The following is a 23,624-nucleotide window of genomic DNA, read 5'->3' on the forward strand; positions in this document are numbered from 1 at the left end:
ACAAAGTGGGGCTCTGAGACCACTGTCTGGTCATTCTTAATAATTTACCTTTGAAATTATGTCTTCTAAGTCAAGACTGATGGGACAACAAAAGTGAGTGAGTGGGTGGGTGGGGGCTTACTTAGAGTCTCTGGCAGTCTAGCCGCTGTCTCCTCACCTTCCCCAGGACCTGCTCCCTAGCCCTGGCACCCCAGGACCTCCGGAAGCCTGGCTGTGACTGTCACTCTCTCCATCCTGCCTTTCCAGGGGGCCTAGGTCCGGTGCACAGAGGGTCATCTGCTCAGTGTACGACTCAACAGAGGCTCCCCACCTACCCCGGATTCAGGTGTTTAGCCCATCCCAGAAAGGAGTTGCAGACCTGTGGGTCTACTCAGGTGCCATGGACAGAAACAGCAGTCTCGGGAAAGAGGAGATGGACTTCCCAGCCTCATACAAGGGACCTGCAGTTTTATTTGGCAACGAACCCCACAAATTATGTCAGCAGGACCTGGTGTAGGGTTAAGCATGGATAAAGCATGAAAGGAGGAGACTCCATACATAGGCCTAAAAGCACAGGGGACACTCGACCGTCTTCTCCCTGGGCTGTGGCAGAGTCCTATCAATCAGCTGAGAGCAAAGACTTCTTCCTTGAGTTGGAAATAGTGTTGATTTAAAAAGACATTGTAAAAATTAGACAAACCATTTTCAGGTGGTTTAAAATTTGTGTCTAGATGTGTTCAGTTCACTTTGATACAAATCTCCATCATTTTAAGAATACCAACTCTTGGGGCACCTGGGTGGCTCAGTTAGTTAAGCGTCTGACTTTGGCTTGGGGCATGATCCCAGAGTCCCAGGATTGCGTCCTGCAGTGGGCTCCCTGCTCAGTGGGGAGTCTGTTTCTCTCTCTGCCTGCTGCTACCCCTGCTTGTGCTCTCTCTCTCAAATAAATAAATAAAATCTTAAAAAAAAAAAAAACCCAACTCACTAAAGCATACATATACACCGGCATACATGCATATTTTCCCATGCACACATACACGCATACCTGTGGATTTACATACGTACATAGTGAAAAGCTGGCCTGAAGGAGATGCGAAGGTGAGTTAGAATCTTTGCCCTGGAAGAACTCCTATTCTTGTGGAGATAGCAGTCCTCAAGGAATAATCCATACCCCAAAACTCCCTCTGTGCCAATAGTATGTCATGGAATTTTGCTTAAATGGGTTTGATGACTCTCTATTTTTTCATCTATTTTTCGAAAGGAAGCATTTACAGAAGTGGAGACCTTTACTGGCCTAGATATCACAGGAGTTCAGCTCTGCTTTTATTAGATGGATATGAAAGCAAATGATAAAAAAAAAATTGTTGCAGGGAGACTGGAGAGAGATTTAGTAAATTCTGAGAAAGGAAAAAAAAATGTCTTTATTCTCCAGCACGCATAGATTAAGCCCACTGGTAGAGCAGAATTTTCTACTTCGGAATAATTCTGGTAGATATTACAAAAACACCTGAAGATAATCAAGTCTAAATAAGGGATTTGTAGGATTTCTTGTTATACTTTATCGAGATATCTCAAATCTCCCTTCGACTTCTCATGTATACGTGCAGCCTTTAAATAAATATCAGCCTTAAGGACCACTGAAGACTTAGACCCTCCCTCAAAGAAAACTGGATTTCCCTCCACTAAAGGCCAGGGAAGTCACCTGCTAGAATCAAGAAATCCATGTATCACATGAATGTCATCAGACCTCTGTTCTCCAGGCTTCCATGAGTGAAGTTATAAGTACTTCTCAGCAGGACTTGCAAAAACACACAAACCCTTATGTGAATGAACGAACGTTTAATTTCCAAGTGCAGCTTATTACTCTAGAGTCTCCAATTCTACCAGGGGTCTGGACGGCGTTCTGTATATAAATTCATGTGCGGCCTGTATCCTAAAGAAATCCCAACCGGCAAAAGCAGGGGCAAGCCATGGGAGAGGCTTGAAAAAGATTTTTATAGACACACTCACTCCCTCCTTGGCATTTAGGAATCTTGAAGAAACTGAAAGAAAACAGAGTGTAATTGAGGGGGACTTCTGCCCTGTTTAGCTGGGTTCACATACCCAAAATGAAATAATAATGCCTTCAACTGTCCATCTTATAATAAGCAACCTTTGCGTCCGCTCGCTGGCCAGTGAAAACTGCTAACAGTGGGTAAGGAAGGTCCGAATACCAGAAAAAGCTACGCTATCCCTGCGACCTTTACATGATTATGTCCATGCTAATGTGTAGAAGACAGAAACCCAAACTCTTTCTCTCTGAAAAAAAACAGGTTTTTTTTCAGAGAGAGGGGTGGGGAGGGATGCCCAGCGCGGGGAAAAAGTGGAACTGGCTTATTCCGGATAAGCTATCTGTATTTGCAGTTCTGGTTCCTTCTCAATCTATACTGGCCTTGTAGTCTCTTCACAAAGGGAACAGGATAAGGCTCCAGAAAGGAGTATACCCTCTCAGGATTAAAGATGTTATATTTGCTTCTTAAAATGACTTTTTTAGAAAAGTCAACTCCCAAAAGGGCTGGAAGGGGAGAGGGGTGGCTGGGAGCATTTAATCCTTTACTAGAATATATATTCCTTTGTTACCTGTAGAGTAACAGGGAGGTGCCAAGCCTGGGTTTGCCTTAGTTAATGATTGTATGAAGAAGAAGGAGAAGGAGGAAGAGGAAAAGAAGGGGAAGAGGAAGAGGAGGAGGAGGAGAGGGAGGAGGAAAATGAGGGGGAGGAGGAAGAGTAGAGGAGAGGGGGAGGGGAGGAAGAGGTAGAAGGAGGAGGAGGAGGAGAAGGAAAATTTGCAAAAGAAAACGAACCTGATATAAGGAACACGGTGAGTGGTAGTTCAGGGAACTCCCAACTTGAGCTGGGTTGGAGGTGGAACTTGAGAGGCTACTTGAGGAGTAGAGGAGTCTGGGAGAAGGACAGAGTCTGGGTGTCCCTCTCTCATTTCTGCAGACAGTCCATTCCCTCCACAGCAGAGAGATCTGTAGGCAGCTTTTCAGGTTTCAGATGTGAGATCAACACCAGAAACATGGTGTGGAATGAACCCATGCTCTGACAAGCAGGCATCTCAACAATTAAAAATAAGTTTTACCTGAGCGTAACTCCTCCTCAGTGTTCCAGTGTCTCACCATTTAGGATCTATCCTTTCCTTAACAGACTCACACTAGGGGTCCCTGTATCTATAGAGAATGGACTCCTATTGTGTAGCTACTGAACATTTTATGTTATAATCCCTTTAAAACCCGTTTTCACACTCCTTGAATTAGTCCTTGATTCCCCGGGAACAAATCCTGATTACGAAATTGACATATTTGAGATGGTTCTTCCCCTTGCGAAACTAGAAGTCAACCAAGATCAGACAGAAGGCGGCTCCGGGTGCGGACACGTGGAAGGCGAGGGGGCCGTGCCAGCTCGTGCCCCACGTGCTGATCATGAACTCCTCACGTGTGGGTCCTCCGCACAAAGCAGATCCGGATTTGGATAGGCAGCACCTACACCCTTTGTCCCCTCTGGGGTCCTCAGTCATTGGTTTTCAGAAAACACACGTGTGGGCAACGAGCCATGTGAATCTCTATGTTCAAGAAGCTCCATGAGTGATTCTGGGTCTCAGGCCTGGGCAGGAACTCAAATCCAAGCCCTGGTCTGTGAGAATCCGGAAGCTATTTGCCAGTATCATTTTGTCGCATTTCCTGATCACGTTACCATGGACTGAAGTAAGGGTTCTATGTAAACCTCTAGCTTTGTGGGCTCTTATGGTTCAATGTCATAGTTTCATCAAATGATATAGAATACACAGTTAAGGCAGCATGGGTGGGAACGTGGACCACACACATAGGAACAGGAGTATGTATTAAGTTGACTTGGGGAAGGCAAATGTCATGGGAAAATTAAATAATATTGGGACATTTGGGGGGCTCAGTCTGTTAAGCATCTGCTTCCAGCTCAGTTCCTGATCCCAGAGTCTTAGAATCAAGCCCTGCATCGGGGACCCTGTTCAGCGGGGAGTCTGCTTTTCCCTCTACTCTCCCTCTGTTCTTTATCTCTCTCTCTCAAATAAATAAATTAATAAATAAATCTTTTAAAAATTAAATAATATTAAATACATTAAAAACAAATTGAGTTAAATAATAGTAGTCAGCAGAATTAGTACAGACATGCACTGTCCCATGAAATTTACAAATCTCTGTGCGCATTTAATCCTTATAAACAGCAACCCTATGAGGGAGGCATTATTATCATCCTGGACTTTTAGAGGAGAAAGCTGATGCATGAAGAAGTTGGAAAACAAGCCCCGGTTCACATACCTAGCTAAGTGGCATAAACTGAGACCCAGGCAGAGCTTAAAGTTTAAAAGAGCCCTTGCTTTTAACCCGGACATCAAACTGCTTCTCGTCTCTGAATTGGAATTGAGGTAGAATCGGCCAATAAGCTAATCATTTAAAGGTATTTCCCGGCTTACACTAAACAATAGTAGATAGACAAGTGGATGTCAATGCCTGTCTTCTGGGAATTCTACCACTCCCAAATTAAAAGCCAAACCTCTATTTCCACTAAGTGAAGATTTCAATCAGTGCAAATACCCTGTCTGCCTTAGGGACTGGGTGTGCAGAGTGCAGACTGTCCCTGCTCCACGAAAGCCCACAGGTGCTGCCTGATAAGTGCAGCCTATTATACTCAGAACAGGCCATGGAGAGCACTCTGGGCATCCCTGATCTCCAGAGAGGTAATGTGTGTCTTGGGATCCTGATCAAGAGGAACTTGCCCAGCCTGTTAAAGTTCATGTTTCCACATCTGTGGCACAGGAAATAGGTGACCTCAGAGTCTTCCCTAACACACAGCTACGTGCTGCTTCAAATCTCTCGGAAACCCTTAGCCAACATCCTTTATTCATTCTGACTGCTGGCTCCCCCGCTCTGGCTCTGAGAAGGCCCCTGATTTGGGAGTTGCCTTCCGACCAGGCAGATCCGTTTATGGTCCTACAAGGTTAAGCATGATACATGTGTTTGGGGAAAATGGAGATGTGCATTAAGAAGAAACATTACTTTTTGATCCTGGCAGGAGAGCATACATAATCTCTTCTAAAGCCTGTGAAAGACTTCATTTTACACATGAAATTGTGTGGAATTGCCCTGTACTGCCCTGAACATGGTTTTTGAGAATAATCAGTCTCAAGACAAGCTGCCCTGTGCTAGGGAGGACCTCCAGCAACAAAGAATAAATTGTAAGCAAATGTAATCTGTGTAAAGTTATGGGCCACAAACAACAAACAACATCTCATTGATACAGCGCCTGTCCGGGACAGATCCTATCCCTTACAATGGTATATCATTAAGAATAAGGTCCAAAAGCAGACCTGGTCCACATGAAAAAAAATTGAGGTCAGAGGGCCTGTCATAGCATAGAAAAGTTTTGAAATTAAGATGTACGTGTGTTTTAATGGTGCAGAAGGGTTTTTCTCTCTTTCTGTGTATCGTAAAACTTTCTTTCCACAGTCTGGTGTCAAAATCCATGCCCAGTGGGAATGAGGAAGCCACCCCAAAATTTTAAAGTGTCTTCAAAACTAAACAAAAGTAGTTTTTAGCTACTTCAGAATATGCCTAAGTGACCAAAAGCATCCCTCAGGGACCTGGGTTTGCTCTATAAAAGTCCACAAAGCCCTGCCGAGAATTTTAAGGCAAAGTTGGACTTGGTTATATGAGAACAGAAAATATGAGATTCAACCAGCAAAGTTCACCGTTTAAGTGCCCTTCTACTCAAGCATAATGAGTACATCACCTATAAAAAATTTAGAAGAAAGGTCTCATGCACATTATGAGGAAATTGTTGGCGTCTTACAATGGGTCATCTTAGCCTTGTTATTAAATGACAGCAATCATTAAAATGCCAAACATATTTTGACAGAATTCACTTTATAAAATGTCAGCAAGTCTGTGTTTTTATTAGTTTGTTCCAAATCAATTTAGAAATTTCAATAGAATGCTTGTAAGTATTCCCCAAGCAATGTCCAGTCCTGACTTTCTGCACAAAAAAATATTACAAATTAATCAGATTTTCAGATTTCTGCATAATGGCTTTGCACATTTATTGCTTAATCCTATTATAAAATGCTGTTATGATTGACACATCGCAGTGGAGATAGAAGTCAATTGAATAATATGTAGCAGTCAATTTTATTTGTAGCTTAATGTGCTGAAATATTTTTTTCCACATTTCCATTATTTATAAGTCTGTCCCTTTGGAGAATATATAGAAGAATTTGTTTTAAATGAGCCAATAATACCTTCTTTAAAATTTATAAGCGTGACAGAATCGTATCTTTTTTTCTCCGCCGTCCATGGCTTGCCAGTAAACAGGGTTTGAATTGTCTCCCACTTGCTATTCATAGGACAAACATCAGGAAAGAGGATCTCGTTAAGGGTGGCTTGGAATTGGATTTCAGCCACCAAGAAAACAAAAGCTACTGAGTCAAGCCCCTCAAAAATTGCAGCCAGATCTATTTATTTATTTTTTGCTTACCTATTCATCTGTTTATGGTTCCTGCCACTATGTTACCTGCTCCCGTCTGTCCAGAAAACAGAGCACACCGCCACACACAGAGAAACTACTCTGTTTGAAGAAGATGTGAAAGATTTGCCATTTTGGTGGGAATTCATTCTTTGTGCTTTGGCATCCAACAGGATTCTGGCACAGGCAGGAAGCTGTGATCCACACACAGCACAGTGGGGATTCCCGGAGTTAGGGTGTTATTCCTACTGTTTCATTTAGCGCCCAGGAAACTGGCTTCAGGGTAGCGCCCAGGAAACTGTCCAGGGTATCACCTAAGGTGCATTGGAAAAGGCCGTCTCTAAGAAAACACATTCATAGGAGTTGGTATCTGCGATAGGTACAGAGAAAAGGCTTCCAAGGCTCTGCAGTAATATTAAGGGATAGTACAGATGTACTTGGTCACGTCTGAGATCTCGTGTTCTCTGGCTTTGGGAAATTAGATTAGCTATCGCCCGCCTGTGCATAAAGGATGCGGTTTCCCACCCACACAGGGCATTGGGGTAGCGGTGCAAACCGATGGATCATGCAAGCCTGTTAGTGCGACTGACGATGGTGTCACTTCCCCCGCCCCCGTCCCCGGTCCCAGCCTTCTCCCTCCCGGAATGACTGGCCATCCTGAATATCCATTAGCATAATTTATGCAGTTGACAAGTGATTTGAGCACTGGAGCTATTGATAAACCACTCTGGCATGTCATCTGTACCTTAATGTTTTGTGACATCACAGGAAAATGGGGTCATGGGCAGTTCCCGGGCTAGATCTTCTATTAAAGGGAGCACTTCTCTTTTGAATTCCAGGGGCCAGAGGAAACCCGGCTCTATCAGACCCAGGCACTCCTGACCAACACCAGGCCAGTCAGAACCACCCCCCTTTCCCGGTTGGGCCGCAGGTCAGTATCTCTCCACTGCTTTTCCATTACGCTGCATTTAGGATGGTTTAACCATATAAATAACCGAATAAATAGTAATGAGTTAAATCCAATCAACTCCAACAGAGCAAACATGGTGATAAATTTTTGTGTGGGAAACTGTAAGACTGCATTATTTATTAAATGCCATCAAGGAAAAAAAAAAGTGTTTGCAGAACTCCTCTCTTTTTAAAGGCAATGTTGGTTTTAATCATTTGGAAACTTTTTTTTTTCCATCTTCTTATAACCTACTTACCAATGTGCCGTTGGTTACCATGCAGTTTTTGAGAAAGTAAAACTTTAATGACTGGGGTGTGAAGAAAATTAAGTTATTTCAACCTTACTGGAACCATTTTTGAAATACAGGATGTGATTTAATATAAAAAAGTTAATGCAATTTTAATGCAAGTTCAGCTTATTGGGTTTGACAATACTGTACATCACATACAGCTCTTGCATTAATAAAGAAATACATTCATTATTTTTTAAAGTCCAATATTTGTTTTTTGCAGCCTGTTATGGTTATATGGAGGTGTAGAACACAATTATGAGAGCTGGGCTCTTGGCTGTTGTTTCAGCTCTGCCATTTAGTGGGAAGCTTTCAGAGTTCACCTGCTTTTATGGGAGAAGAGGCAGCTATGGGAGCCCGTCTCTCCCCGTTACAGTCATTGTTATTGTAAATTAATCACCTTCAGCCCTTTGAGGGTTCACCATTTCAGGATTTGGAAACCCACATGTAGGGCTTGGGTTGGTCCTCCCTTTTGTTACAGTAGCCACCAAGTCTCCCTGTGGTCTCGGGTCCTAACGTCCATCTCAGAGCATGGATGCCTTGGTGCTCAAGGACAGAAAGGCTGGGGAGGGGTCTGCTTGTCTATGGAAGCCCAGAGAAGGTTCTACAGGGACCCCCGGAAGCTGGAATCTCCAGGCTATGCCTTTTCTAAAAATTCCACCCTTGTGACATTCTGTGTATGTGCATGCATGTGTGTGAACATACCAGGGGTGACAAAGTCATGCCTCCGGGTCAGTAAGTGTGTGACAGACCCAGACAGTGAGACATGGTTGGCAGCTTGACAAGCTGGAGAATGCATGCCCTGATCCACCCCAAGAATTCAATTTAAAAAAATACTGCATACCAACCCCCCAAATCTCTGATCTGCGTGGTCTGAGAGAACCAGCCATTTGCCTCCCCTCTTATCATGATATTGCTGTGGGCAGTGATAGGAAATCAGTGATCTGAGGACCAGTTTATCACTTTTGCATTTACTCTTGGAAAATATGTTGGTTTTGTGCTTTAGGGCAGCTTTATTTATTTATTTATTTTTCTAAAGAGAGGCAGTTACTTTCTGTGAATTTAGTAGACTCTAGCAAATAGGGGCTAGGCCTGTGGAGACTGGAATAGTCTAAAACCAGGCTGCATCTGGTGTCCCAGGGCTTCTGCGGAGGCCTCTCCAGAAGGAGCCATGAGGGGAGGCTGTAGGCAGCAGCCAGAGGTCGGGTTCAACCTTCCTCCCCTTCTTCTGCAAATAGAGCAGCCCTACGTCCTCTGAATCACTTCCTTGCATGACAGGGCGTGGCCAGAAAGGGGTGAGCCATGGGTTCTGGAGGAGCCTGCCTTGGCATGACCCCACCCTCCCACGCCCACCAGATAAGGGGTTCTGGGCAGATTACTAATCCCTCTGTATCTCATCAGTAGGACAACAGCATTAATACACACATGGCAATATTAGAATAGTGCCTGCCTATAATTCACTGGGCTTTGTATTATGCCTATATTTAATTACTTGCCACCCCTCCAAAAGAGTTTTGTCTTCGTTCCTCCAGAAGAAAAATTGATGTGGCATTATCTGTCACGTGGTTCCCAAAAGAGAACAGTGAAGGTCCCAGATAGAGGACTGTAAGACCAATGACCCTTCTGGTCACATGGCCCATTCAGCACAGGAATACTGCCTAGGCCATCCCGGTGGAGAGCTCACGTCCGGGCTCAAATACGCCTGGTGCCCACAGAGCACACTGGCGGCCCTGCCTTTCCACTTTGAGCAATGGCTATTGGATGAAGGGTGGACACAAACCCGTGTTTCTGATCTTGTATGAACTGAGCAAAGCCATATTCAAAAACTTTTCCAACTTATCCACATCAAATGCCAACACTTTTGTTTTCCTGTGCTTTTTTCAGAACTGTTAGTATACAGACAAAATTTTACCATTTTAATGATCTCATCGTCACTGTTGAATGATTATTCAGTTGTATTATAAACATTTTCTGTTTTTCTAAAGAGGCGGCCATAATGATCCACTTTAAAGACCGTGTAATATCTTGTCGGGTTTAGTAGTGTAACAAAGTATTTTTCAACATTTAAATATTTTTAAATGTAATGCATGTTTTTATGCATTTGTTTTTTGTCTTTTTGAATGGTATCTTCAGGCCTCATCCCAAGAGTATATTCTGAGTCAAGAGGGGCTGAATATTTTGCAGCTCTTGATATAGATTTCCAAATTGCTTTCCAAAAGGCTCACAACTGTGTGTGCGTCCTAAACCCACATAATGGTGACACTAGAGACCTACCATCATGTTGTAACTATTTTACATCATTTTTGCTAACTTAATAAATAAAAAATAGTATTTTATTGCTACTTTTTTTTTAAGATTTTATTTATTTATTTGTCAGAGAGAGAGGGAGAGAGAGTGAGCACAGGCAGAGAGGCAGGCAGAGGCAGAGGGAGAAGCAGGCTCCCTGCCGAGCAAGGAGCCCTATGTGGGACTCGATCCCAGGACGCTGGGATCATGACCTGAGCCGAAGGCAGCTGCTTAACTAACTGAGCCACCCAGGCATCCCTATTGCTACTTTTGAGCCAAAACAAAATAAAACAAAACCCTCTGATGCCAATGAGTTCTTTCTGGAACAAGAAAGAACAAATTAGCAAAGAATTTCAAATATGTAAGGTTAAGATCAAACGGAAATTTATTAGAAGAATAATGCATAAACGTAAGGTTTTATTTTTAAATGTATTCGAGTTCCTCAAAAGAAATCCGAACCAAATGAAGTTTGCCAAGGAAATGAAATATGATTTCAATTTTTTTTTTTCCTACTGGTTCGTTCTGGAACAGAGCATGTGTGTTTACTCCTTGTTCAGGAAATTTTGGACCCTGCTTAGAACTAGACCCTGAGAAGAAAATGCTCTGAAAGGCCACGTCTTGGTTCTACTGGAAAGTGAGCTAGGATTATCTGTTTCCTTGCAGCCACTTCTGACAGCACAACAGTTAGCCTCTGCTGTCGCTGGCGTGATGCCGGGAGGCACGCCGGCCCTCAACCAGCCCATCCTCATCCCCTTCAACATGGCCGGACAGCTAGGAGGACAACAAGGACTGGTCCTCACGTTGCCTACCGCGAATCTCACCAACATCCAAGGGCTGGTAGCAGCCGCTGCAGCCGGAGGCATAATGACTCTACCATTGCAAAATCTACAAGGTAACCCATTGTCTCCTTGCGCCACGTAGGGCTCTATCCGCTGCCCATTGTACTCTGCAATGCTCACATGCTCTAGGCCGGTGAATGTGGTTCAGAGCTGCCCTTGTTATCAAGGGAGATGGAAGGCTTGTGTAGGAAGCCAAGTTTCAAGTTGTGTGTGAATCCCTGGCTTGCTCAAGCCCTGGGCTTTGTCAGTCCTGCAAATCATCAGAAATTTAGATGTAAAATTATTGTGTTATTATTTGAGGACCCAGATTATGATTTTGTGACTTCTTCAGTGTAGCCATCTGCAAAGAAAGATTTGTTTGTGTGAGAAGTGATTGGAACATCTCCAATACAAGGTAGCATTTGGAATTCTTAATTATTGTTCTCTTGCTAAGTATTTTTAGTTTTAATTATTAAACAGAAATGTATTATTTGGGATCCTACTTTATAATGAGAAAAACAGACTTGTAGATCAGGCCTTTATATTATGTGGGCATTTAGTAAGAGCTGGACTCATTTAACTCTGGAAGGATATTTCTTTTGGTTTTATAAAGGGTTTCACTTTTCTAGGAAAGATTTGCTAACACTGATTGATAGACTGATTTACAAAAGATTCTGTCGAAGGAAGAATTTTATGGTGAGAAATGGCCTGAATATGATAGGATTAGGATGCCTAACAAAGAGAAAATGAATTCGTTTGAGGCTGCTCAAAGGTGTTTGTTTTCCCCATTGATAGGAATGTTAGCAATTAGAGAGAAATTTTTCTGCTTGCTTGCTTTTTTTTTTTTTTTTTTCAGAGTGAGTTCAATGGGTTAAGTTATCAGAGTAACAACTTAAAGCACTTTTTGTAGTTGGTCAAATGTCATCAGTCCAAAGACTAAGAAAAGAACCATAGAAGAACTGATTAATTCTCAACCCAAACTTTCTTACACACTGTATGTTCTAATATCCCTCCTATTGTTGCCACTTCTTGACTTTCCCTTTAATGTTTAAAACGAAGTCTCTCTCGTACCATTAAATTGTGCCAAGAAGCCCACCATTCATAAATCATGCATGCACAGGACACGCTAATGCACAAACTTTACTTGTTTAAAATTTGAGAGTGCCTGGGAGCCAGGATCCCAAGATTAAGCAAATAAGGCAGGAATAAACAAGGTGAAAGCAGAAGTAACAAAGTGTAGGGAGAGGCTTTCTAATGCAGGTGGATGATGAAATCTTAATGAAGAAATGGGCATTATCAAAATGCAACCTTCCATTTGCAACATCTGTGCTTATGGGAATATTGAATATTATAAATAAACATAAGCTCACAGAGCTCCTAGGTCATGAATTAATCTTGCTTGGTTAAAGTAGATGCCAAAGTCAGAGTCCAAAAAAATCAAGCTTGTTGTATTTTTATTATAGTTTGGTGTTCTTAGGATTTCATTACCTGGTTATTTTAAGGGCTCAAAGTTAGTGACTGTGGACTAATGTGGAATGTGGACTTCCATCAAGATTTTCTCTTTTCTTTAAATATCAAATTTTGGAGTGCTTATAGTTTGGAATTTGGTTCTTTGGGGCACTTTTGGTTTTAAAAAAGAAATCCTAAGATTTGTGTCCTGAGTGAGTTGGTTCAATAAGAGTTCTGACTCTTTTTACTGCTTGGTGCTTCTTACATGATTTTCTTAACGGTCTCATCTTCAGAAGTGTGTTGATTGGAGTTGATGGTCAAGCTCTTGTCTACTGCACAAACACAAGGAAACATGTCTCCCTTTGTCATCGCAGTGACGCTGGAAGGCAGGTGGTAAGGTCATTAAAATAAAACACCTCCTGGTTGCAAGGCAGCCTATTATAAGGAAACCTTCCTCATCAGTCCTAACACTCAAGCCTCTCTTCCAACACTTTGTTCTTTAATAACCTTGTGAATGAATCCCCATTCCCGAGTCACTGTTAGGATCCATGTAAATTTCCATGCAGTTCTGTTGGATCTTCCTCTTCCTTTCATATCTTTCCACATGATTTCTGGACCACCCAGACCTCACTAGTTTGAGAAGTAACCAACTGTCCTGGTTTGCTGGTGACTTGGGCTTTTCTGGGGACATGCAACTTTCACTGTTGAAATTGGGATGGTCCTAGGCAAACAAGGAGTTGGTCACTCTGCCAGAAGTCCAAGGGCAATAAGAATGAGAATCAGATAAATGTCTCAGATCTCCACAGCACCCAAGATGGATGTTCACCACCAGGAGGGCAATGGTAGTTGGTTACCTTGTCAGTCAGCATCTCACCCCTTTAGGAAACCTACTGTAGTCCTTGGCAATCTACATGCAGTGTCTATGGTTTGTGTGGTTTTCCAGGTTATATCACAGAAGGTGGTGGGGCTCCAGGGATGGTAGTTGGCTGGCTGGCAGTCCATCTGCCGGAGTCCTGGTTGACTTTGAGACCGAGCCAATCCTAGACATAATCCAGTCTCAGGCTCTTTTGAGGACAGCAACCTGGCTCATGGGCTATGATACCCCAGAGGAAGTCCTTACACACATTTGTGTCATTGACAGGGTAGAATGCTCTGCCCCTCCCCATGGCCCACCTTAGACAAGGAGCACAGTAGCCTCCAAGGCTTTTACGAGTCTTGAAACCACCGGTAAGTCTCCCCAACACTAATTAACACCACACCATCTTGGGTGGTTTTATAAAAGAGCTGTGATCGGTCCATGTGAGGAGGAGGGACTTAAGTGTTAAACCCCTGCTCTGAAATAGAACCTGTTTCCAACCTGTGCACTTGGCCCTGGATGGTTCCCCCTTTCGTTATTGTGAAACGTTAAGTTTTATTCATGAAAGAAGCCTGCCAGCTGGAATTATCTCTGACTCTCCTCCAGCCTTCCTGCCCAGCCCTTCAGCCTGTCCATGCTTCTAGCTCAAAAGCTACAAATTTGCTATGAAAGAAAAATGCTGACATCGGTTTCATCGTGGTTTGGCATTCAGGGATAAGTTTTCAAGTATCTTCTTTACTAAAGGGATTGGGAGCCGGTTCATTTACTTTCACTGTCAAGTGACACGGAATTGCTCTCAGACCCTCAGAGGCCATGATTCATGCATGTATTTTAATGAGCACTAATGACATCATGTTACACTGAGCAGCTTTTCTCTGCTCAGGCAGCAGGGGTCCTATCACTCTCTCCTCTTCTGAGGTACTTCCTGCCAGCCGGTATCAGCCCCTCCTGGGAGCTTATTAGAAATGCAGGCTCATGGAACAGACTCTGCATTTTAAAAGAGTCCCAGGAGATTCCTACTTACATGACAGTTTAAGGAAGCCTGGTCTAGGGACCTTTTCCAAAATCCGTTTGGCAACTCCCCTGCTATCTCCAGCAGTCTGCCCAGATTCTGAGCATCCTCGGGTGATGGGAGCCATGTGCTTGTGAGGAGTGCCCTTGTTAACTTTCCAGCTCTAAATCACCAAACCTGGCCTCTAATGAGGAGAAGGACTGAAAGGAATAACTTATTTGGGAATTAACTCATTGTTCCTGTTAGGACATTCACGTCCCCAAAACCAAGAGGCGTTCTCTTACACAATTAAAGCACAGTTAAAGCCCTTGCTCTGAGATTTTTTTTTCCCAATTTATTTATTTTCAGAAAAACAGTATTCATTATTTTTTCACCACACCCAGTGCTCCATGCAAGCTGTGCCCTCTATAATACCCACCACCTGGTAACCCAACCTCCCACCCCCCCGCCACTTCAAACCCCTCAGACTGTTTTTCAGAGTCCATAGTCTCTCATGGTTCACCTCCCCTTCCAATTTACCCAAATTCCCTACTCCTCTCTAACGCCCCTTGTCCTCCATGCTATTGGTTATGCTCCACAAATGAGTGAAACCATATGATAATTGACTCTCTCTGCTTGACTGATTTCACTCAGCATAATCTCTTCCAGTCCCGTCCATGTTGCTACAAAAGTTGGATATTCGTCCTTTCTGATGGAGGCATAATACTCCATAGTGTATATGGACCACATCTTCCTTATCCATTCATCCGTTGAAGGGAAGGGCAAGTTAGAACGGCCAAAATTAACAAAACAGGAAACAACATGTGTTGGAGAGGATGTGGAGAAAGGGGAACCCTCTTACACTGTTGGTGGGAATGCAAGTTGGTGCAGCCTCTTTGGAGAACAGTGTGGAGATTCCTCAAGAAATTAAAAATAGAGCTTCCCTATGACCCTGCAATTGCACTCCTGGGTATTTACCCCAAAGATACAGATGTCGTGAAAAGAAGGGCCATCTATACCCCAATGTTTATAGCAGCAATGGCCACAGTCGCCAAACTATGGAAAGAACCAAGATGCCCTTGCTCTGAGATTTTATCCAACAAAAGCTTGCATTGCTGAAAAAAGAGACCTGCAGGAAACCCATCTGCATAGCCTGGGGATTGTTTCCCCTTTCTCCTCAGATCCTTCCAGGCAGGAAAAAGAGCACACCTATGCCATCAAAGAAGGGCTTTTCTTGTAAGGAAACAGCTGGGAATTAGGAGATAGAAATCTTGCAGAATCCCAGGAACACCTTATGGCCCAGCCTCAGGGGCCCGGGACATGAGGTTTGGGGATCAGAGGACCCAGTGAGATTAGAGATTAGACAATAGGGATTAGAGTTTGGGGATCAGAGAATCCAGTGAACCACCAAGTTGCAGACCGTCTCATTCCCTTTGAGTAGACAGGCCTGTACCCCTACTTCTAAACTGTTTCCACTCTTCCCTGTACCTCCATGTGACTCTTCTCTACTGTGTTGGTTGACTTCTGACTAGCCCCTAATTTTAATTCACTCATATTCCATTCTGTCTTCTTGGAGTACACGCATCTTCCCAACCCATGTACCTCTTAGGAACACTCCATTGCTATCTCTAGCATCTCTCTCTTTATCCCCATCTCCATGTCTATCAACAGCTCAAACTCACCAACATTCCGTTTCCCAACGGGGTGAGATTTTGCATTCTAGGCTATCTTGTAGGTCATTAGCCAGACTAGAGATTGACTGCCCTGTGTGGAAGTATGCATTCCTGTACAGTCAGGTGTAATGTGGGTGGAAGGGGGAGCCGGAATATGTGAAATGGAGCATGCACAACATGCTGAAGAGAAACACTAGGGCCTCCCTCATCAGCAGAAGGGCACCATCGGAGAAGGCTAGGTATTGGCCTGTCTGCTGAGATTACCATACAGATCAGGAGGCCCTCCTATGTGCCTGGGCAGAGATGGAGAACAGCTCTGAACTCAGAGATGCCACGGGTGGGGTCTAGGTTCTGAATAATTTAGAGGAAGTCTGTGGAAGTTCTGGTTGGGATTCAAGCCCAGATGTGCCCTAAACTCAGATGAGACCTAGGAATGATCTGCTCCTCAGCACTCCATGTCCTTGCATGAAATAGACACAGTTTTGCATTCTCTTCCCTCTCCTTTGAGAGACCTGCCCCATGCCAAGCACCTCCCACCATCACCACTCTGGGTCCTTCCATCACTGTGTCCTTTGTCTGTCCTCTGCTCACAGGGATTCAGTTTCAGGAGACTATCAGCGAACCCACACCAGTGAGAGGAGACTCATGCTGACCATGAAGCTTCAAGAAGGAAAATGTCTCAGGAAGCTCTGTCACATACTTTATGAACTTTGTTAAAAGTCAGGCTTCCATTTACTTACCATTCTGACACACAAATAGCAGGGTTAAAAATATAATTTGCATTTGTCCTAGTGTGGGAACTAAATTATTATTTGATGTGGCAGAATAAAGTCCCCATGATGGAATTCATGCAAATGGGTTGTGTTTTCTACTTTTTTTCAATTGAGGCAGAAAATGTAGTCAAATAGAACCCCCAAACAAGTGGCAAGCAGCACAAGGGTTAATGGGACAGCAGAGGTGGGTCTACGTCCAGGACAGATGATTCAAGTTAGTGACTTGTTCTCATTGCACAGGCTGAGAGATAACCCACTAATCACTGTGGGCAACATAAATGGAGAATATAAATGTGCTACGTAGGAGATTTATATCAAAGTGTGAACATTCCAGTTCAGTCAAGCATAACATTTAAATTAATGACCAAAAATACATTAGAGAGAGCTGCGTAACCTGAACATGGAAAAGCAATTAGGTTCAAGGCAAGTTGAAAAATCAAGACCAAGGGTGGTTTTCCTGCCCTTCGTACTGGCAGGAAACCAGCCCTGGTTTTCTCTCACTCTCCAAATTAAAGCTTGTTCAGGGTGATGTATGTGGGAATGCTTTTGGTTTTAGGAATTTCATGTGCAATTCACATCACAGTTCCTTTTTGTTTGTTTTGTTGGTATTTGTTGTTTGAATTGAGGCATCATTTATATACAATAAAATGCATGGATCTTGGGAGTATAGCTCAATGGGTCTTGAAAATTGTGTGTACCCATGCAATCTCCACCTACCACAGTCAACACAAAAGACATTTCATTCTCCCCAAAAGGTTCCCCTGTGTCTCTTTGTGGTCAATCCTGTCCTTCCAACCAGGCAAGCAACCCTGACCTGCTTTCTATCACTATGGATTGGGTTTTTTTTGTTTTTTTTTTGGTTCTAGAACTTCATGTAAATGGATTTATATAGTATGTATGCTTCAGTTTCTGGCTTTTTTCACTCAGTCTCATGTTTTTGAGATTCCACCATGCCATTGTGTGTGTCAGGGTTTCCTTTCTTTGCATTTCTGAGTGGTGTTCCATTGTAAGAATATGCCACAGTTGGTTTATCCATAGCTAGTCTGATGTCTTAGCAGGGCAGACATGGTGAAGATCCCCTCCCCTGTGGGTAGGAATAGGTTCCCCCATTGGACATCCCTTGGGAAGCATGCTTGGCCATGGTTCTCCTTGGTCCTTCTCTCTACCCCTGGAAGATTCTTCCCTGTCCATTTTCTTTCTTGACTACGTCTGAAGAGAAAGTTGAGAAATATGCCTTTATTTGAGCACTTCCTCAGTCCATGTGTGGCTTATGGAAGCTCTGGGGGCTGAAGGGGTTGCTTGAAATTTCCAACAGTTAAAGATTTGTAGCTTCCTTGGGAATGTGGTTCTCTCAGAAACCGAGAATGCTTCCTATCTTTTTGCTTTCAGTCAGTTCCAGGTGCCACAGTTTTTTCTGAGGCATACATCTTCAGTCTAATTTATTTTTGCTTTTTCACTTTCACGGTTCTTTCAACTCAATCGGCCTCAGGGTGCAGGTATTTTGACCTCCTTGGTGTTCTCTAAACACACACATACCCAAGGGCCTTTGCACAGAACATTTCCTCTACCTGAAGGACTCTTTCCCCAGAAAGCATCTGTCTCCCCACAGCCCCTCAATACTATTGCTCCCCCCTACCTGCTTTCCTTTATTTCCTTTGTCCATAATACTTATTACTTTCTACAGAGCCTTAAAATCTCAGAAATCGTTGAGACATTTTTAATTCTTTCTCTATAAGCAAGCACTTTGGGTCATGCTTCCTACAGCCACACTGGGCGTGGTAGCAGTATCGTGATGCTTGGCACTGATGGTCTAAGGGACGATATCTGCATCCAATGTGTTTGTAAGATGTAGTGTTTTTCTGGTCCTCCCCTCAGAATGTAAGCCATACAATAGGCATCTGTGTTTGGTTTGGTGATATGGTTCAAGAACTCAAACAGTGCTTGGCTCATAAGTGCTCAAGGATTGATGGATGGATGGATGGATTTTAAAGTAGGAGTGAGTTAAGTGAAAAGAAGTAAAAAGACATTCAGTGTAGAGGAGAAGAAGACATGAGGAACATGGAGTCTAGAGTCCTCTGAACAGTTTTGCTGGTTGTTCAAGTAAAGGTCAAGAGTCTGAGGTGGCAAGAAATCAGACCAGAGGGGCAGGAAGGAGGGCTGCGTACACCTTGCATGTGCATAGGAGTGGGCATTGTAGGGCTAATGCGTTAGAGATGAACACACTTAAAGACGTGTAATTATGCAATGATATTTTCGTTTTATTTTCTATGTATTTTTGATATAGTTTTGCATTTATATATTATGCCAGTGTAATTCCAAGGACTCAAAGCAGGTTTCATATAAGAAACAAAAAAGTCCAGACACTGTTTATTAGAAAAGGAAGAAACCTAAATGGATATTTGGAACAATGGGAGACACATCATATTCCATACTTTTAATTATGTGACAGTAAATAGAAACATACCAGCTTAACAAGAAAGCCTTATTTATTTTTGTTTTAGCTTTTCACTGATTTTATTTATTTACTCAACACTGAGCTTCCATAGCATATTAGGTCATGATCGCAGCTTAGGGTATAACAGTAAACAAAGTGAAGAGAGTCTCGGAAGGCATCTCTGTGCTCTTGCAGGGGATAAAGAAGATGGACAGGATGAAGGGTGGCAGGGATGGGGAAACCCAAAGAACATGAGCAACAAAGCCATACAATATCTGGAGGAAGAGTGTACCGGGTTGAAGTTGGAGGTGCTAAGAAAAGTTAATCACACAGATTGCCAATGAAGAAACATGGAACCACCTGAGGGGCAGGACACTGGTTCTCTTTGAGCTTTCACAAGGTCACACTATAGTAAAAGACAAGCACAAAATCTCAGTGAGGTACAACCAAGATTTCTGTCTTTATTTAATAATACATTTTGGCTGCAGTCAGCAGTGGCCTTGCTTTCCATGTACATTCTAGGATCAGGCTAAAGAAGCAGCCTCTTCCTGAGATAGGCCTTTTTCATCACAGAGGGAAGAAAGAATAGCAGAACAGCAATGGCCTTCAAAGCTTTGGCTTGGAAGTGGCCTGTATCACTTCCAGTCAGGTCCTTCGCAAGCCTGCTTGCCATTGGAAATGAGGATTCTCCTAAAGGGAGGGTCGTTTCTCCAGCTCATAATTAGAAATTGTATTACAAGGTGCTACATTGCTCAATGGAAGATACACTGCATGAACATTTGACTTCAGTCCCCTGGAAGATTCCTCCAACACTGAGAATCTACAGTTCCATTAGTCCATGAGGCAACAAGGGCTATCCATGTGGTTCCTTTGAACACAACACAAGAACAACTTCTTAAAGTGTGACATTCAAATAATAAATATAAAAATAGATTACAAATAGATGGAACAATTAGAAGCTTTTAAAAATAGCCCATGAACACATGTAAAAGCATGACTCCACTTATGCAACATTCAGGAAAAGGCAAAATTACAGCGACAGAAGGAGATCAGTGGTGACCAGGGTTGGAGCTGGGAGTCAGAGTTGATTATAAAGTAGTGCAGGGGAATTTGGGGGGCTGACGTGATGGTGCTCTTGTCTTGATCCTGGCGGTGGTTACATGACTCTATGTGTCAAACTTTTAAAACAGAATGCTGGAAAGGGTGAATTTTACTGTATGTAAAATGTACCTCAATTAAAAAACAAAAAAGGGAAGTAGGTGACATGGTGTTTATAAAATATCAATAAAATACCAACTTATGTTAAAACATAGAAAAGAACATGGGAGTACAAAACTGTTAATGAAATGAAAGCTGGGGAAAGCTTCATGGAGATGAGAGACTCAGACTCTCCCATTAAAGTGTTAATGGCTCTGCTTCTCAGATGTACAAATGAACTCTACAGTAGTAAAGATTTCACATGTGCACAGTTTGATCCCGGTTGTTTGAAAGAAACCCAAACACACACATACCCCACAGAGAGAGGAAAAGAAAAATACTGCATATAACAAAGAGTTACGAGGAGACTCTGGACAGTAAGAAATGATGGCTGATTGCTTTCCTTCTTATACTTTATACTCATTTAGGTTAAAAGTCATATCCAAAGCATCATCATTAGCATTGATGAGCTTACGTCTATATAGGTCTGCCATCTTGACCTTCTAACCACCTTTTTAAAAAAGCATCCCTCAACTCAAAGTGGATTAATTCTCAAATTAACAATACAACCACAAAGCAACTCTGTGCATTTATTATGTATGAGCAATCTTTAATACCAGTAAAATTGACTTTAAATGTGCCTGATTTTATTGATCAAAGGAGGATTTATTGTCCGGGAGCGGGTGAGGGGTAGAAACAAGTGCTGAGCATTCTGGTACCGCTCTTGAAGAAGAAATCAGTAGGTGGCCATGTGTGCTGCTTTTCCTAATGATTTACTTTTGTGTTATTCGAGTGATGCCTACACTCAGAAAGTTGCATCCCCAGGGACCTCGTGAGCATGATACCACTCACAGAAAAGACAGTGTAGCCCGTGCTACAGAAACAAGAAGGATGGACTCTGGCTTTTAGTATGCAATGATTTCTCCACCTCTGATAGGTGGCTTGCTGTCACAAAGTCCAATATTAAAAATACCTAGTGCATAAATTTATATTTGCGGTGTTATTCAGAAGAGCCGCACATGACACAGTGTACAATAATACCCCATCCACCATAAAGAAGTTATGAAAGTTGTTGTGTGTGTCTTAACTTCGGCAGTTTTTCAAACCTCCATATCTCTGAGGCTTCAGACTTCTTATTTAAAATACCTGGAGAGCCGGTCTGCAGTACATTATCCTTGAAGCAGGCGTCACTGAGGCACTGGGGTATGGATTAAACTGGAAGCACATGAATGAGGAGTATGACTAGTATACTGTGTATTTAAGAGATACTGTCAATGGAATAAAGCATTGCCAAAGGATAATGGTTTCCAGCTGCCACATAAATGTCAAAGCAAAGCCAAAGCATTTATTTTCAAAGCAAAAGGCAGGGAAGTAATGTGATCCCCAGTTTGTACATAATAAGGCTGTAAATCCATCAGGGCTCTTGATGGTATGCTGCGATGTGTCTACACCAGGACGTGCAAACTGGATTAGATTCCAAGGCAGCAGCCATCAGCGCTCTGCTCCAAGATGGCTGCCACTAGAATGGCGCTGAACATAAACAAAGGAAAAGATTGTGCTCGAAAGGCTTCTCAGTCTCACTCCGTTACCAGGGTGGAGAGGGAACCGGGATGGAGTGTTCAAATTTCCTCTGGAACCAAAATAAAAACGTCTTCTGTATCTGAGGGAAGTGAGGAAGGGGCAGGCAGGGACGGGGGAGGTACTGAAAATAAGGAGGTGGGAGCTGGTCCTCCCTTCTCCTCCGCCCACTTTTCAGAGAATGAAGAGGTAAAGTTCGCCAAGCAAGTCCTGTCTTTTCTTACGTGTGTGATTCTTACAGGGCAGCTTTCCAGTGAGAGGTCACAGCTATTATTTCTCAGCCTCTCCAGGGCAAAGCTTAGTCCTCTTTTCCTGTCCTGAGCCGTGCACAAAGACTGATTGATAGATTTCACAAATATTCACTAAGCATCTGCTCTTTGCCAGGCACTGTGGTAGGCACTCAGGTCTAGTTAGGAAAGAGACTACTGTGGTAATCCTGAGAAAGGGACACGGTGACAGTGATGAAGAGCCGAAGACTGAGTTAGGAGACATTAACAAGGTTCATTTGGGAAGACTTGGTGACGGATTAAATATAGAGGGGGGTAGGAGGCCAGAGAAGGAGACGGGTAGTTCAGCTGGACCTGTAAGTTCATTTCCTGTGGTCGTTTTAAGTGAAGACACCAGGAGCTGGTTGGAAATACATGGATCTAAAACTCAGAATGGGGCTGATGCTGGAGACCCTGATGTAGAAACCATCAACGAACATGATAGAAGTCAGGGAGGGAAGAACTTTCTGGGGAAGAAGAGGTTAGTGAAGGAACACAGTCCAGGCCATCAGAAGAGGGAGATGCAGACATGGCACAGACCCAGGAGAGAGGTCCCAGTGCGTTAAGATTGCTCCATACCAGCGGAATGTGGGGCTCCTGCGGGTCTTCATGTTTGGATTCTTCCGTTGGACATAATCTACACATTCACCTCGGAGTTTTGGTTGTTGCTTACCCGTTTTATAGCCAGAGTGCCACAAGAAGGAGCCAACAAACTGTACTGTCAGTCTGATCTTTATCTTCTGAAGACCCGCCAAGTTTCCATGTATAAAAGAAGCTATTTTGAGAGCATGTACATAAAAGCTTCAACAGTGTTGCTCTTTTGCTGAAAAGTAACTCCACTGATTTAAATCTATTATTTAAAAATGTCGTTGTCATCTTAAAAATCTCAAAATGAAAATGTTTGGGTCTTTTCTTCCCTGCCGTTCTTCTTTTTAAAGCACTTTGGTCATGCCCATTATAGCCACGCAGGGCAGAGGAAGCAGCAAGTTGGGCTTAGCTCGAGGGCACTGAGGTTTGGGTAGAAGAGGATATCTGGGCCTGGGAAAAACTGTAGTTCAGATAATGTAATTTTAATTTTTGGAAATTATTTCTCTTGAGAAATGACGTCTTGTTGCTAGCAAAATTAGTCTCTGAACATCCTTTAGTTTCACGTTAACCTTTCCTTTGATATTAATGTCATCATTACCCCAATTATATTAATCAACCAGGCTCACCAACTTTCTAGCCAGAACTTTCAAACCCCCCCCCCAAAAGCTTAGTCCATTTGCCATTTGCCACCAGATTAGTATTAGCACAAATCTGCAGGTCCATTAAAACATTCTTACGTATCTCTGTTCCCCTGTGTGCCATTATTTTAGAAATTCTTAGCAGAACATATATATATTCAACACTTGACATAAGATAATTTGAGTTTGCTGTGTTTGGAAAATAACTCACATGGGAGAAAGTTGCATTAAATAAATAATAAAGATAAAATTTATACTTCTATATATTTCAAAGCTAATGTTGCTAACTTACAATAGAACGGTAACGTGAAGACACAGTGCTA

The 23,624-nt window shown here is 42.9% G+C and overlaps 1 protein-coding gene across 3 annotated transcripts in view; it reads left to right on the forward strand.

Moving 5' to 3' along the window:
• Positions 1 to 23,624, forward strand: part of POU6F2 (POU class 6 homeobox 2) — a 429,853-nt gene that overhangs the window by 177,249 nt on the left and 228,980 nt on the right. For all 3 annotated transcript variants that reach the window (XM_044245648.1, XM_044245649.1, XM_044245647.1), the window contains exons 3-4: positions 7,356 to 7,447; positions 10,704 to 10,932. In XM_044245648.1, coding sequence (XP_044101583.1) covers positions 7,356 to 7,447; positions 10,704 to 10,932 — 321 coding nt within the window. The remainder of the gene's footprint in view (positions 1 to 7,355; positions 7,448 to 10,703; positions 10,933 to 23,624) is intronic.

Source organism: Neovison vison, chromosome 4, assembly GCF_020171115.1.
Source record: "Neovison vison isolate M4711 chromosome 4, ASM_NN_V1, whole genome shotgun sequence".
Taxonomy (NCBI): Eukaryota; Metazoa; Chordata; class Mammalia; order Carnivora; family Mustelidae; genus Neogale; species Neogale vison.